The sequence below is a fragment of the Panthera tigris genome, chromosome E3 (genome assembly GCF_018350195.1).
Source record: "Panthera tigris isolate Pti1 chromosome E3, P.tigris_Pti1_mat1.1, whole genome shotgun sequence".
In the NCBI taxonomy this organism is placed as follows: domain Eukaryota; kingdom Metazoa; phylum Chordata; class Mammalia; order Carnivora; family Felidae; genus Panthera; species Panthera tigris.
The window spans coordinates 855,924-872,220 of NC_056675.1; the positions used below are offsets into that span (position 1 = coordinate 855,924).

The 16,297-nt window shown below is 59.3% G+C and overlaps 1 protein-coding gene across 1 annotated transcript in view; it reads right to left on the reverse strand.

Moving 5' to 3' along the window:
* ADAP1 (ArfGAP with dual PH domains 1) overlaps window positions 1-15,012 on the reverse strand; it is a 49,991-nt gene extending 34,979 nt beyond the window's left edge. The window contains exon 1 of the mRNA XM_042970981.1: window positions 14,890-15,012. Within this exon, the coding sequence (XP_042826915.1) occupies window positions 14,890-14,971 (82 nt within the window). The 5' untranslated portion in view covers window positions 14,972-15,012. The remainder of the gene's footprint in view (window positions 1-14,889) is intronic.
* Window positions 15,013-16,297: the final 1,285 nt, after the last annotated feature.

Below are 16,297 nucleotides of genomic sequence, written 5' to 3' on the forward strand. Positions count from 1 at the left end.
GCAGTTCTACCCCTGTCCCCAAACCCACGACATCAGGGCTGCCGGCACATCAGGCCAGGGCCTCGCCCTCTGGGGTGACACTGCCCATCAACCCCAGGCTGCCAGCTTCTTCCCGACTCCCCCAGCGACCCCCTCCCCTCCTCCCCCACTCCCGTGCCTTCCGGGATGTCACTGCCCTCCATCTACCTCTGCTCTGCATTCTCCCGGGGCTTGGAGGTGACTCAGCCCCTCACCATTTCCTGGAGCAGAAGGGAGGCACCTGGGCAGGTGAGACACATCCTGGGGCTGAGCCGGACTGAGCCGGTATCGTCTGGAACCGTGCTCTGGCACAGCCCGGTGGCCGGGCCCCAGAGAACGTCGCCCCTCCCCTGCTGAGGCCCGGGAGTGAGGGGGGCTGAGGTCCAGAAATACAGTGGGCCCGGGGAGGGGGGAGGGCACAGGCGGCCCCTCCCCCACAGCCGCCCTGCTGTTTATCCCGTGCACCCCCTCCACAGAAGCCAAGCTCCGGGGGGGGGGGGGCACTTTTGCCACCACCAAGGAGGGGCCATCCACACAGTGGCGCTTAGCGGCCCCGTGGCACCTGGAGGAGGGAGGCCCCCACGTTGCCCTTGCTGCCCCCCTGCAGAGGACCCGGCCTCCCCTCCCGACCCTCCCCTCCGGCCCACCTGGCCCAGGGGCCTCCTCCTGGCACGTTCCCTTCCCCCTCCTGGCCCCACGGTACCTTCTGGCCTCCACCCCCGCGTTCACCGAAGCCCCGTCGCAGACACCGCTGGCCTCCAAGGTGCCGACCCGAGCCCTTCAGGGACGGGGCAGCGCGCGGCCGGCCTGCGCACCCCCGGTGGTCTTCCCGCCCACCGCCAGCTCCCCAGCTCTCCGTGGTGTCCCGTCTGGTCCCCTGGTTATAAACACCCAACCGTGGAGCTGAATGGAGGCCGCACGGCCCTGGAAATACGACAGATGCCACAGAACTGTTGGCTTTTACTGGTCGATTCCGTTTGTGTGACTTTCCCCTCGGCGAAGAAAAACACGAAACGGAAAAAGGTACACACCGTCGGCTATTTTCTACCTGGGTTCTACCTCCGGTCGCTTCTCCAGAACGCTCCTCAGCCCCGAGCTCGTGTCTCCCCGCCACCGCCCCCCCCCCCGGTCTGTGGCGACCTCTCAACCCTAACGCCAGCTCCTGGTCTCCACCCCACTCCCTTCAGCCTCGGCCAAAAACTGGAGTGGCCTCGCCTCTCCCTGTCCGGCACCCCACGCCCCAGGTCGCAGCACACGCTGTTCCCCGAACTTCAGAACATGCGCAGAATCTGACCGCTTCCCGCGGTGTCACCTCTTGTCTGAACGACTCCAAAGTCCCCCAACGGTCTCCCGGCGTCCACCCCACCTCTGTCGGCCGGGGACTCTCCCCGAGAGCCGCAACGAGGCCCCGCGTGCACCGTGTCACCGGTGAGCCCGTCCCCCACCCTTGGCTCTGGACACACCGGCCCCCCTGCGAAGCCACTGCCCCGGCCGGGGCCACCCGCCTTCCGGGGGAGCCGTCTCCCCTCCTCTGTGGATAATTCCGGAAACTCCGGCACTGGGCACCCCTTTTTCTGACCCACCTTTCCCCGCGTCCCGTCCTGGTGGCGCCCTCACGACACCCTCGCCGTACCCCAGGACCACACCCTGACCTTGGTCACTGCCAGTAACCCCACGCTGGCCACCTCAGCGCCTGCGCTCCCCCGCGGCCTGCCCCGACGCCAGGGGCCGCCGGTCCGTTCGCTGCCCCTCTCCTCGCAGCCCCGCGGCCTGTGCCCCTCACGTCCCATCCCTCCACCAAAGCCTGTGCCCGAAGAGCTGAATGTTCTAGACCAGGGAGGCCTGGATGGAAAACTGCGGTCAGTGGTCAATGTCAGCTCTTAGCACAAGAGCAGCGACGCCTCTGGACCCCTGGCCCCGGGCAGGCGTTGGCCCAGCACACAGGAACCAGGTGGGCAACAGGGACCCCGTCCTCCACATATCGTCCCCGAGCTCTTTTCACGGACGGCTGCCTCCAACCAGGAGGTGGGCGGCCGCTCCCCCCGCTCAAGTGACCTCCAAGGCCATAAAGGCCCAGCACCCCCTCTGCCCCCTCGGAGGGCAGACCTTAAAGACCGGGATATTCAAAACACCTGCAGAGACAGGAACGATTTTAAAGTGACCACAAATCGCCAGAGAAAAACGAAGACCCAGGAAGGTATTAAGTTTACCCTCAGGCTGATCCTTGGCGGACACCTTCCAACAATAAATAAACAGATAGATGACGGAGAGATAATAGATAAATAAACAAAAACAATGACGAAACCCTGGGACGAGGGGAGAGCCTGATCTCCAAGCTCCCACCTTATCGGAAAACCGTCACGGGGCAGAGACACAGACACACAAGGCCATTTGAAGGAAAAGATGAACAAAATGTGTCCCCGACAAAGATTCTGTAGCAGATAAATTACACAGACGCAAAAACCAGTTTTAAATGTGCTCGAGGAGCTAACGGAAAAGTGTGGAGAAAGCCAAGAAAAGGATCTACAAACAAACGGGGGTAGGAATAAAGACAGAAACGGTACAAAGGAACCAGAGAGGGACGCGGAGGTAGAGCCGAGCAGCGGGACCCACGGAGGCTGCGGGTCGAGGACCACACGGAAAGATCGAGACGTCGTGAGCAGAGCCTCAGGGGCCAAGCGAGGGGCGTGGGGACTCGCGGGCGGGGCAGGGACGCGAGCTGGGGACACGACGGCGGGAAAGTCCCCCAGGTGCAGGGAGCCGGGAGCTTACACATCCACGAGGCTCCTGAACGCCACGGCCCAACAGCGCGACGTCCAAACCCAGACTCGAGGGCCGTGGAGCGGGACAGTGGCCACGGGTCACTTCCGACACGTCTCCAAATAGATGAGGAGCAGGCTTTCTCCTCGGAAACGTCAGAGGCCGGAAGACCGTCAGCCGATATGTGCAAAGGGCTCAGAGGGAAAGGCCGTCAACCAGGAATCCTGTTTCTGGCAAAACTGTCCTTCAAAAGTGAGGGAGAAATCCAGACCTTCCCGGCTAAACGGAGGCCGAGGGAGTTTGTGACCAGACCTGCCTGCAGGTGAAACGAAAGGACGGGGCTGGACGGAAGCGAAGATCTCCGGAGAAGGAAATACACGGCGATTATTGTAGAAGCTGTGCTGTTAGACACTGGAAGGCATTCAAACCACGGTTTTCTACAGAATTTGAGACTAATTCATTTAACGAAAAAAACAATTATCAAAGTAAGAGTCAGTGTTACTCTAACTTTGGTATTTACCCTAAGTCTTATTTTCTACCTAAGAAACTACTGCATTTAAAATTTTTCTCTCAAAATAAATAACTTAAAAGAGACAGCATGGGGGTGGGGGGAGCGGCAGAGAGAGAAGAAGGGAGAGAATCCCAAGGAGGCTCCATGCTGTCAGCACAGAGCCCAGTGTGGGAGTGGAACTCACGAACCACGAGATCATGATCTGGGCCAAAGGCAAGATCTGGGCCAAGTCGCTTAAGTAACTGAGCCACCCAGACGCCCCTACAGCACGTGACTCTTGATCTTGGGGTCACGAGTCTGTGTTCCACATTGGGTGTAGAGATGACCTTAAAAATTTTTAGCAGGCGCCTGGGTGGCTCAGTCGGTTAAGTGTCAGACTTCATTGAGCTCCGGTCATGATCTCACGGTTCGTGAGTTCGAGCCCCGCCTCGGGCTCTGTGCTGACAGCTCGGAGCCTGGAGCCTGCTTCCGATTCGGTGTCTCCCTCTCTCTCTGCCCCTCCCCTGCTTGTGCTCTGTCTGTCTGTCTCTCTCTCTCAAATATCAATAAACATTAAAAACAAATTTAAACAAAGAATACGTAAAAAAATTTTTTTAAATAAAATAAATACAAAAAGAAGAATGGCTATTTATGCCTCAGGGCACACGGTGCACCAAGAGGTAAGACCGTGGCATCTGCAGCCACGGGGTGTGGTCCAGGCCGAGTGAAGGAGCAGTTTCTGCGTGTTCCTGAAGTTCAGCTACTATAAATTGGATCCAGGAGGTTATAAATTTCAGATGTTAGATGGAATCCCCATGGCAACCACAAAGAGCCACAGAACATACACAAAAGGGAACCGGGAGGGACTTTCAACACTCGACTACAGAAGCTCAACGCGAGAGAGGACAGGGACGCGGGAAGTGAGGGACAGCAAAGCCGTAGGCCGCGCACAACGGGACGAGCGCGAGCCAGACGGCAGGCCGTCCTTACCCACGTCCACGGGAAAGGCGAACGCGGGAAGCTCTTGGATCCACAGACAGGGGACGGCGGGCTGGACGACAGCCCGCGGTCCAGCCACGTGCCGCCTGCGGGAGGCTCGGCCGAGGTGGAGACACAGCAGGGTGGCGGTCAAAGGCGGGAAAGGAGATTCGTGCACACGGCCGCCAGGAGGCTGGAGCGTCTCGCGGACACCAGACAAACAGACTCGAAGTCAGAGCAAGGTCCCAAGGGACAAAGAAGGACGTTGCACGTTAGTAAGTCCTCGGTGCGGCCAGAAGACGTGACACACACTCACGCCTCGTGCCGCACCGTCACGGCATACGAAGCAAAACCCGGCAGAGGTGAAGGGAGAAACAGCCTCGAATAGCAGACGGGGGGCTCGATACCGCGCTCGCGGTAACGGACGGCAGAGTCCGACACGGGAAACGAGGACTTCACACAAACGGCCAGATCCAACCACACGCGCCGGCCGACCGGGACGCGTTCTGGCCTGGTGCCCACGGGACGCGGCACGGGACCGACCCCACGTGAGGCCGCCTATCGGTCTCCTACCAGGTGTCCTCTCTGGCCGCGACAGGGCGGATGCAGTTAGAAGTCAACACAAGGAAAAGTGGAACGCTCACCACTTCGTGGAAGCCACACACTTTTACGAGACGACCAGCGGACCAAAGAAGAAGCCGCGAGGGAGGTGAGCAGACACTTCGAGATGGGGGAAGGCGAAACGCCACAAAACACGGGATGCAGCCAAGCGTGCCAAAGGCGGGTCTGGCGCCGCAAACGCTGCCGTTAAAGCGCAAGGAAGGGGTCCGGTCCGCGACCTAACGGACAACGGAAGGAGGCCGACAAAGAAGAACAAGCCAGACCCAAGGCCGGCCCGAGGGAGGGGAGACTGGAGCGAGCCTGATGACGGAGGGAGTAGAAACGCAGGAGAGAAAGTCAGCGAAACCGACAAGAGCCGGCTCTTCGACAAGGACGGCAGTTGGCGAGCCTTGAGCCGGACGGACTAAGAAACACACTCGGGCCACTGAAATCAGACTCAAAAGCGGGGACGCTGCCACCAGAAATCAAAGGGTCCGGGAGACAGCGCTGTGAACAAGGTCGCCGACGACGGGGGAACCAAGATGAAGTGGATACATCCCTGGAAGGGGAAAGGCCGCCAAGACGAACCCGTGAAGAAATGCACGGTGTGCACGGGCCGGTAAACGAGTCAGGAGCTCCCCTCGGGAATCAACACTTCCCAGCAAAGGGGGCGCCTGGGCAGCTCAGTATGTTAAGCGTCTGACCTGATTTTGGCTCAGGTCGTGATCTCACGGTTTGTTAGATCAAGCCCCGCATCGGGCTCTGAGCGGAGTATGGAGCCTGCTTGGGACTCTTTCTCTCTCCCCCTCTCTCTCTGCCCCTCCCCTGTTCATGCTCTGTCTCTCTCTGTCTCAAAGAGAAATAAAAACATTTAAAAAAAATTAAAAAAAAAAGAAACTGTCAAAATTCCATATGACCCAAAGCAAATGTACAGACTCCACCCAATCCCTATCAAATTCCGAATGACATATTTTGCAGAAATGAAAACCCATCCTAAAATTCACATGGAATTTCAAGGGACCCTGAATAGCAAAAACAATCTTGAAAAAGGACAACCAAATTAGAGGATTCACACCTCATGATTTCAGAAAGTAATACAAAGCCACCATAATCAAAGCAGACATAAAAACAGGGCACCTGAGTGGCTCAGCCGGTTAAACGTCCGACTTCAGCTCAGGTCATGATCTCACGGTCTGGAGGTTCAAGCCCCGCGTGGGGCTCTGTGCTGACGGCTCAGAGCCTGGAGCCTGCTTCCGATTCTGTGTCTCCCTCTCTGTCTGCCCCAACCCTGCTCACACTGTCTCTCTCTCAAAAATAAACTAACATTGACAATTTTTTTAAAAAAGGAACAAGAGAGATCTTTCATAGACCACCTAACTCCACACCTCAAGGAACCAGAAAAAGAAGAACCAAAGAAGCCCGAAGTTAGCACAAGGAAAGAAATAACAAAGAGCAGAGTGGAAATGAATGAAACAGAGATGAGAAACACAATAGAAAGATCAATGAAACGTACAGCCACTTTGGGGGAAATACAAGCACAACTGGCAAACCTTTAGCCAGACTCAACAAGAAACACAGAGGGGCAGCGAGGGGACTCAGATGAGATCGGAAACGAAGAGGGGTCGTGCCACTGACACCACAGACACACTGGGGATCACAAGAGACTATTAGGAACAACTGCACGCCAGCAGGAAACTAAAACATCCCTGGGAACGTACACCCTACCAAGACGGAGTCGTGAAAACGTAGAAAATCCGAACCGACCGATGACCAGCAAGGAGACTGAATCTGTAATCGAAGACCTTCCAGCGAAAGGTGGTCTGGCTGGTGGATTCTACCGGCATTTGAAGAAGAAGTAACACCGATCCATACCAAAACAGAGAAGAGGGGAGAACACTTCCAAACTCACCTGATGAGGCCAGCACCACCCTGAGGCCAAAACCAGACAAGGACAGCCCAAGAAAAGAAAGTCATAGGCCGATATCCCTGATGAACACAGATACAAACGCCCTCGGTAATGTGTCTGCAGACCGAACTCAACAACGCACTGAGAGGGTCACACGCCCCAAAAGAGTGGGATTTACTCCAGGGATGCGGGTTTGGATCAAGAAATCGATTCGAGGGGCACCTGGGTGGCTCAGTCGGTTAAGCGTCCGACTTCAGCTCAGGTCACGATCTCGCGGTCCGTGAGTTCGAGCCCCGCGTCGGGCTCTGGGCTGACGGCTCAGAGCCTGGAGCCTGCTTCCCATTCCGTGTCTCCCTCTCTCTCTGCCCCTCCCCCGTTCATGCTCTGTCTCTCTCTGTCTCAAAAATAAATAAAAAAACATTAAAAAAAAATTTAAAGAGAAAAAGAAATCGATTCGAGCAGTCAGTCTCCCCTTTGCTGTCCCGTCCACTGCTGGCGTGTTCGATAAACTTGTATCGCCTTAAAAAAAAAAATCAACTTGACATCCGCAAATCAACTAATGTGACACACTGCATCCATGAAGTGCAAGATTAAAATCGTCTGATGCAGCAAAAGCGTTTGACAAAATCCACCACCTGTTTTGATAACCACCCTCAACCAAGCGGGGACGGAGGGGACGTACTTTAGACACGCTAGAGGCCGCAGGTGACAACTCAGAGCTCGTATCACGCCCAACAGGGGGAAGCTGAGAGCTTGTCCTGGAAAATCGGGAATCAGACGAGGAAGCCCAGCGTCTCCACTTTTGTCCCCCAGAGTCCTGGGTGTCCCGGCCAGAGCAACCAGGCGAGACGGACATACAGACAGCAGCTCAGCCGACAAGAAGCGGAACTGTCACTGTTTGTAGATGACACGTCATGGAGAGAGGGCCTTAAAGCCACACACACACACACACACACACACACACACACACACAGCGGCTGGAGCTGGTAAATGAATTCAGTGGAAGTGCAGGACACAAAATCAATGTCCAGAAATCGGCTTCTACACACTAATAACAGAGCATCGGAGACAGAAATTAAGAAAACAATCCCCCTGACAAGTGCATCAAACACAACCCCGAAGAACAAACTTCATCAAGGAGGCGAAAGGCCCGTACACTGAACACTGTAAAACCCGAGAGAAAGCGGTGCCTGGGGGCTCAGTCGGTGAAGCATCCGACTCCTAGCTTCGCCTCAGGTCATGATCTCACGACTCGTGAGTTCAAACCCCGTGTCAGGCTCTGTGCTGCCGCATGGATCCCGCTTGGGATTTTCTGTTTCCCCCTCTCTGCCCCTCCCCGACTCACACTCTCTGTCGCAAAAATAAATAAACATCAAAAAAAAAAAACAATCTTAGGGGCGCCTGGGTGGCTCAGTCGGTTGAGCGTCCCACTTCGGCTCAGGTCACGATCTCGCGGTTCGTGGGTTCGAGTCCCGCGTCGGGCTCTGTGCTGACAGCTGGGAGCCTGGAGCCTGCTTCCGATTCTGTGTCTCCCTCTCTCTCTGCCCCTCCACTACTCACACTCTGTCTCTTTCTCAAAAATAAATAAACATGAAACAAATTTTTTTAATCTTAAAGAAATAAGCTGAAGACAACACAAATAAATGGAAAGAGAGTTTGTGCCCGTGACAGGCAGAATTAATATTGTCAGAATGTCCACAGTACCCAAAACAATCTACTATTCAGTGCAATCCCTATCAAAATTCCAATGGCATTTTTCACAGAAATAGAGCATACAGTCCCAAAATTTGTACGGAATCACACAAGACCCCAAATAGCCAAGCAATTCTGAGAAAGCAGTGGGACACCATCCACCTGCAAAACTTCTGCCCGGCACAGGAAACCATCCACAAAATGAAAAGACAACCCGTGGAATGGAGAGAATATTTTCAAATCAGATCTCGGATGGGGGCTAAGGTCCAAAATATATAAAGAACTCATACAACTCGACAGCAAAACAAAACAACAAAAACCCCAAACAATCCAAGTAAAAACTGGACATTTCTCCAGCGAAGGCACCCAGATGGCCAACAGGCACAGGAAAAGGTGCTCGCCATCACTCAGCATTGGGGCGCCTGGGGGGGCTTGTCGGTTAAGCGTCCGACTTCGGCTCAGGTCACAGTCTCACGGTTGGTGGGTTGGAGCCCCGTGTCGGCCTCTGTGCGGACAGCTCGGAGCCTAGAGCGGCTTCGGATTCTGTGTCCCCCTCTCTCTCTGCCCCCCCCCACTTGCATTCTATCTCTCTCTCAAAAATAAATAAACATTAAAAAAAATTTTTTTTTTCAAATCACTCATCATCAGGGAAATGCAAGTCAGGACCACAGTGAGATGCCACCTTGCACCTGTCAGAATGGCCACCGTCCAAAAGACGAGAAGGAACAAGTGTCAGTGAGGATGTGCAGAAAAGGGAAGCCTGGCACCGCTGGTGGGAATGCAGACTGGTGCAGACACTGTGGGAGACACTATGGAGGTTCCTCAAAAATTAAAAATAGGAGTACTGTAACATCCAGCAACTCCACTTCTGGGTATTTACCCAAAGGAAACAAAAGCACTAACTCAGAACGGTGTCTGCACCCCCACGCTCACTGCAGCATAATTCACGAGGGACAAGACGCGGAGGCAGCTAAGCTTCCACTGGTGGACGAGAAGACACAGAAAATGCGTTCACATACACATTATTATTCGGCCATAAAAAAAAAAGAAAACCCTGCCATTTGCGACATGGATGGACCTTGAGGGCGTGGCTAGTGAAATAAGCCATACAGAGAAAGACAACTACTACCCGTGAAATCTAAGAAAAATCCCCTGAAGTCATAGATACAGAGGCCAGATCGGTGGCTCCCGGTGGGGCAGGTGAAACGGGTGAAGGGGGTCCAGACACACAAGCTTCCAGGTGTAAGACAGTAAGACCCGGGGGTGTAAGGGACAGCGTGGGGACTGTGGTTAATGACACCGGATTGTATAGGTGCAAGTTGCTAAGAGAGTAGATCTTGAAAGGTCTCCACACGAGCAAAACTTGTAACTGTGTGGCGACGGACGTTAACTACTGTGGGGGGGCCTATGGCAACACACACGATATCGGATCGGTATGTTGTACCCCTGACCCTAATCGAATGCTGTGTGGGAGTCACATCTCAGCTTTAAAGGATTTTTGTAAATGTTTTTTAACGTTTATTCATTTTTCAGAGACAGAACGTGAGCGGGGGTGGGGGGGGGTGGGTGGGAAGAGAGAGAGGGAGACACAGAATCTGAAGCAGCCTCCAGGCTCCGAGCTGCCAGCACAGAGCCCGATGCGGGGCTCGAACCCACGACCCTGGGATCATGACCTGAGCCGAAATCAAGAGTCAGACGTTTAACGGACTGAACCACCCAGGCGCCCCTATTGTAAAACCATAAAAAGAAAGGGGTGCCTGGGGGGCTCAGTCGGTTAAACGTCTGACTTCGGCTCAGGTCACGGTCTCACGGTTCGTGGGTTCGAGCCCCGCGTCCGGCTCTGTGCTGACAGTTTGGAGCCCGGAGCCTGCTTCGGATTCTGTGTCTCCCTCTCTCTCTGCCCCTCCCCTGCTTGCACTCTGTTTCCTTTAGTCTCTCAAAGATGAATAAATGTTTAAAAAAAAATTTTTTTTTAAAGAAAGAAGGGGGAGAAGAGCCTGTCCCAGCCACTGTCCTGGGCCTGATGGAGAGCAGCAGATGAGAAAGCCCACACCCTCCCCCTGCACCCCTGGGCCTGGCCAGGCAGGGGCCTGGGGGGGTACTGGGGGCCGGGGCGAGCTGGGACCGTGCAGCCAGCTCACAGGCATGGGGAGTAAGTGAACAGGGGACATGCCTGCAGGGGGGCACCTGGTGCAGACCAGGGCTTAGCAAACACAGCCCAAAGCTAGCAGCAAACGAGGAGGGTACCAGGGACAAGGTCGCCCTCACCCCATCCCCCACCCCAGATGCAGCTGGAACGCGGGCACAGCTCACAGACCCGTGTGGAGGGAGAAGCCAGCCCGGGCCCCTTCTGGTCAACCCAGAAGCCCTGGGTCGGCTCGGGGGCCATCTCGGCCACGTGCATCTCCCCCGGCAGGACAGGCACCGTGGCTGTGCCTCCCACGTGGGGGGCGGGTGCAGTCTGGGGAACAGGTGAGGGCGGTGGCTGCGTCCTGAGCAACCACTCCTTGCCAGCAGTACCGCCCCACACACACACACACCAGACCGCTGGCCCGTGGCCTCGGCACAGAACCAGGTATGGAAAACAGCCTGCAGGTTCCCCTCGCCAGTCACACAGGGTCCTCACGTGACCCAGCGATCCCCTCCTCCGTCTCCACCCCCAAGACTTAAAGCAGGACTCAGAGACCCACCCACCCACATTCATGGCAGCCAAGAGGTGGAAGTCACCTAGGTGTCCACGGGTGGATGACGGGACAAAGCGTGGCCCATCCACACAAGAGCAGAACGTGGTCCCATAAGGTGGATAACGGAGGACCTGAGGCTGAGTGGAATAAGCCAGCCCAAGACAAACACTGCGTGACCCTGCTCCCACACGGTCCCGGGGTCATCAGACTCACGACCCGGGGGGACACGCACCGGGACCCGCTCCCACACGGTCCCGGGGTGGTCAGACTCCCGGACAAGGGTGGACGGTGGGGTCGGCGCTGGAGGAGCGGGCGGGGGTCCGTGTTTCAGAGTGACAGGATGAACAGAGCTCGGGAGACGGACAGTGGGGACAGCTGCATGATAACGAGCAGTACCTCCTGTCGCCGAACTGCATACTTGCAATGGTTGCAATGGTAGCTCTTATGTTACCCGTGTTTTACCACAACAACACCATGTTGGCTAACCCAAGACTCAGGTGGGGCTGCCCGGCCCACTCCTCAGCAGCCCTCCGCCAACCACGCGCCCACCCAGGGGACCCTCTCCCAAACTAGGCCACATTCCGGAAATTCCTCCCCGCCAAGCTGCTTCTGTCCTGGCTCACGGCGATTCCGATTTTGGAAGACTCGCCTCTCCCTCGAGGCCTGGCAGGGCTGCGGGAGGGGCTCGTGCTGAGGTCACCTGAGAGGCTGTGCGGGCACACGCCGGGTCCCGGCTGAGCCGCGAGGACCCCCCAGGTCAGTCACGCCCAGACCCTCTAGGTCCTGGCTCTGGAAAACGTGCGTGGGGCAGCCCAGAACATCCGCTGTCTGGCCCGGCACAGAGACCCCCGCTCGCTGAGCCGCCCGCTCAAGCCAGAAGGCCCGGGCGCTCCAGAATTGGTTTTACCTGGTGCCCCAGGTGTCTCTGCCCATCAGAGTACCGCAGAATGATGGCCCACGCCCAAAGCCAGGTGAACAGCTGAGAACCCCAAGTCCCTCCAGGGCACCGGACCCGAGGTCAGGACTTGTCCCGACTAGGCAGGCAGCTTGGAGGATGTGCGGGCCGCCCCACCCCTCCAGATGGGGCCCCCACCCGGGCCTTGCCGAGAAACGGATGCAAACACACTTACTCCCCCAGGCCCGTCACGAGAAACGCTTCTCTGGAGGCTGTCAGCCGGGTCCCGTGTTCAAAGGAGGGGGGGGGCCCGCTGCTGGGGCAGGTAACAGGGAGGGAGGGTCTGGGAGCAGGTCCTGTGGGGGCTGCAGGGACTACCCCCTCCCAGGAGCCCTCACACGACCAGCCGGCCAGGTCTGCCCAAATCCACCGCAAGGCCCCCCACCCCCACCGGGCCAGGTGTTGGAGGCGGCCCAGGCCCGCCCTGATGTCCTACTGTCCAGGGCCCAGGCCTCGGGGACCCTTGCCCTGGCGATGCCCTGCTCCTGGCTGTGGTCAGGACAACCACGAGCTGGTCCGTGTCACCACAGAGTGGCCCCCAGTCGCCCATCTGGGCCGCGGCGGCAGCACCCCACGGTGGCTCAGAACCTGGACAGACTAGGCGGCCTCATCCAAGCAGCAGGGACTGTAGCCGAGCATTCTATGGGGATCACGAGGGAAGAGGCAGGGTAGCAGGCCTCACCCCTCCACACACCCCTGGAGCACGGGGGAGGCCAGGAGAGCGGGGGGCAGGGCTACAGCATCAGGAGACCTGCTCTGCCTTTGAAGCACCATGTCCCCCGAGGCGGCTCAAGTTTCCAAGGCCTCAGTTTCCCCAGCTGTGAAACGGGCTCCACAAGGCTGCCCGACAGATCAGGCAAAATGCCGGTGTCGTGGACCGATTTGTGGGTCGATTCTGGAAGACGAGAGGCTTGGCCCAGTGCCAAGGAGAGCTGGGCTTGCAAGAACCCACCACTCCAGAGCCCTGCGTGCCTGCCTCGAGGCGGCGGATGCCAGCTGAGCGGGTGGGCGGGGCAAGGCAGTGCCCACTGGAGGGGAGGGGCCCCCCCGCAGGGCCCAACAGGCCAAGGAAGCCCCCTCTCCCACCTACAGGCTGGGGGCCCCGGAGGTAGCCGGGGGGGGGGGGGCTCTGGGTCCAAAGAAACTGCTTCCAAGCAGTGTGACCAGGAAGGACGGGGCCCGACCCCCCCCAGCCCGGCCCCCAGCCCACGTCTGAGAACATCCTGGCTGCCCTTTCTCAGCTGCCCTCTCCCCGGCGAGGCCAGCTTTCCTGAACAAGTGGAAATACGGGTCTGGAAGAGGGAGGGAGAGCGTGGGGTGAACCAGCCCAGCTGGCGGGGGCAGGGCACAGTAGCTATGCCAGTGCTGCCCCCACCGCACCACCAGGGTGGGCCCTGCGGCTCCCGAGCTCAGGGGGCCGGGAGAACGGCCACCTCAGGCTGCTCGGCTTCCGGAAAGGCCTGTCGCTGCCTCCCCTCTGGGGCACTCGGGCTCCAACACTGCCGCTGACCAGCAGATTCCCAGGACCTGGGGCTGCCAGAGACGCCTCCCGGCCTAGCGGGTGGGCGACAGAGGGGAGCCGGGGACCGGGTCCCTTTGGGAGTGCCCAGGACGCACGTCTCAGACTGGTGTCTCAGGACGAATGCAGGCCTTTAGCCTCCCCATGGGGCGCTAGCTTTGTTCTGAGGAGCTCAGGCTAGAAGCCCCCAGCAGAGCGTCCAGTGTCCCCCTGGAGTGCCTGGGGGACAGCGCCTGAGGGGGGTCACCCTCCACGGAGGCGGGGAGCAGGTGAGCCTCTAGGGGCTGTTCCTGCCCCACCCCCACCTTCAGCGAGGCCCAGGGGCTGCTGCCTTGGGCTCAGAAGCAGGTGCTGATGGCCTGAGGGCACAGCCTGTCTGTTCCCTGTCAATCCCAGCACAATTAGCCCCAGGAAGGGAGGGGAAACTACTCAGGACTCTGGCACCTTGGAAATCACCCCAGAGCAGGGGCCACCCAGGAGCAAAGTCCAGGAGATGCCGGCGGCGGCGGGGAGGATCCGCGCAGGTGGATGGACTGCGAGCTCGTTACAGGCCGCACCTGCCCCCTCCCCGGAGCGCCACCTGGACTGGCCGCCTGCCCAGCGCAGCCGGGCACCAGCGGGGGGAGAGGGGGGAGCCCTTTCCCACCCCACCAGCTTCACGGGGACCCAGCCGGTCCTTGCTCCCCTGCCCCCTGATCCCCCGGCGAAAGGGTGGCTCGAGGTGGGGGCCATGACGTCACCTCTAGGTGGCGGGGAGCCAGGTGGACCCCCCCCCACACACACACACCCACGCACAGAAGCCCGAAGCCCGCGGGGCCGCCTGGCCCTTTCCCTCCCTGCAGCCGCTCGCCCGCGCGATTTCCTCTTTCTCTGCGGAGCCGAGGTTTCGCAAGGCGGCGGCGGAGGTCTGGGGCGGTGGAGGTCCGCGGGTGACAGCGAGACACGCAGCCCGGGTGGGGGGGCGGGGGGAGGGGGTGGAGGGAGACGACACAGCCTCAGGCCCGGGGCCGCTGGGAGGCGACGTCCGGCTCCGTGCAGGTGCACTCCGGGCCCGCGCCCCCCAGCCACGCAGGCGCCGCAAGCAGCCCTCCTGCCCCCCCCCCCACGCCCGGGGCCGGCATCCAGGCCGGCCCCCACCCCGGGCCGCACCCATCCCGGCCCCGCACCCTCCCCGGCCCGGGCCCCGGCCCCGCACCCGCCCGGGCTCCGGCCCCGCACCCACCCCGGCCCCGCACCCGCCGGGGCCCCGCGGCCACCCCGGGGCGCACCCGCCCGGCCCGCACCTACCCGGGGCGCCGCAGTCGGCGCAGCGCGCGTTCCCCGGCCGCTGCAGCAGCTCCAGGACCGCCCTTCGCCGCTCCTTGGCCATGGCCGCGATGCCGCCCGCCCGCGATGCCGGGGCCGGGCCCGGAGCGTGCGCCCGCCGCGCTAGCGCCCCACGCAGGCCGCCCGCCGCCCGCGGCCCTGCGCCATCCTGGGCGGCCTCAGCCCGCGCGCCGGTTCCGCATTCCTGCCGCCCGGCCCGGCTCCGCCGCCGCTCGTGTCGCCGCCGCGGCCGCCGAGCGTGTGCCGGCGCGGGGCCCGGGGCGCACGGCGCGCTCTGCTCTGGCCGGCGCGGCCCGCGGGCGGCCCCCAGCGGCGCGGGCGGGCGGGCTGGCGGCCTCCTTCCGCGCCCGCCCCGGGCCCCCAGCCCGCGCGCGTGGGGACCAGCCCGGAGGTCTGCCCGCCGCCCACGCCCATCCGAGCACCGCGTCCCACCCGGGAGGAGGTGGCCAGCGGGCACCGGCGTCAGCGGGCGCTCAGGCCGCAGAAGGGACAGGACACCTGTCACCTTGCCGGTCACCGTGCCCGGGATAAAGCCCCTCTGGCAGGAGGCCAGGGACCCAGGAGTGCAGGTGAGGGGAGATAGAGGGGACAGGTCACAAGGGTGTCCCCTTGTCTCCTCGTCTGCTTCCCTCTGCAGTTTTTCAAATTCTTTCCATTTTCTTGTTATGAATGCAATGGTACCTGCTGTTACTGCAAATTGAAACTATCAGACCGAAAAATTATAGCTTCTCTCCACCCCCACCCCAGGAAATTCTGACCCAAACACTGTTAACAATCCCTTAGCGTCCTTCCAGAATGGTCCCTGGCCTGTGAGAACACCAGGGGAGTCCCTAGTCCTTCTGATCTGCCGCCTTTCTTTCTTTCTTTCTTTCTTTTTTTTTTTTTGTCATTTGTTTTGGTTTGGTTTTTGGTCGGTTGATTTATTTTCACTTAATAAACCTTCCTATCTCCCAAGTCCATACATACAGATTCACTTCCTTCTTGTTCAATGGCTACATCCTGCTCAGGGCTCGGCGGGACCATCACATGTCCACCCAGCTGTGGGCTGAGGGGCCGCTGGGCTGTTTGCAGACTTTCAGAGTCACAGGCCACACCACGGAGTCCACCACCGACACCTTTGGGACTGTCCAAGGGGAGTCCCCTCGGGGACAAGGGGAAAGGCGTTCGAATCCGTGGCCAGTCTGTGAACTTGCACTCTGTCAAGGCTGCACTGGCTTGCTCCCTGGGGCCTGGCTCCCCGCACCCCGGCCAACAGAATGTCCCGGAGCTCCCGGAGCCTCAGCCACCTTTTCCACAGAACGCGGCAACCCACTTTGGTCTGCATTTCTAGATCCTGTCGGGCTGTGTGCTGTTTATCATTTTTTTCAGC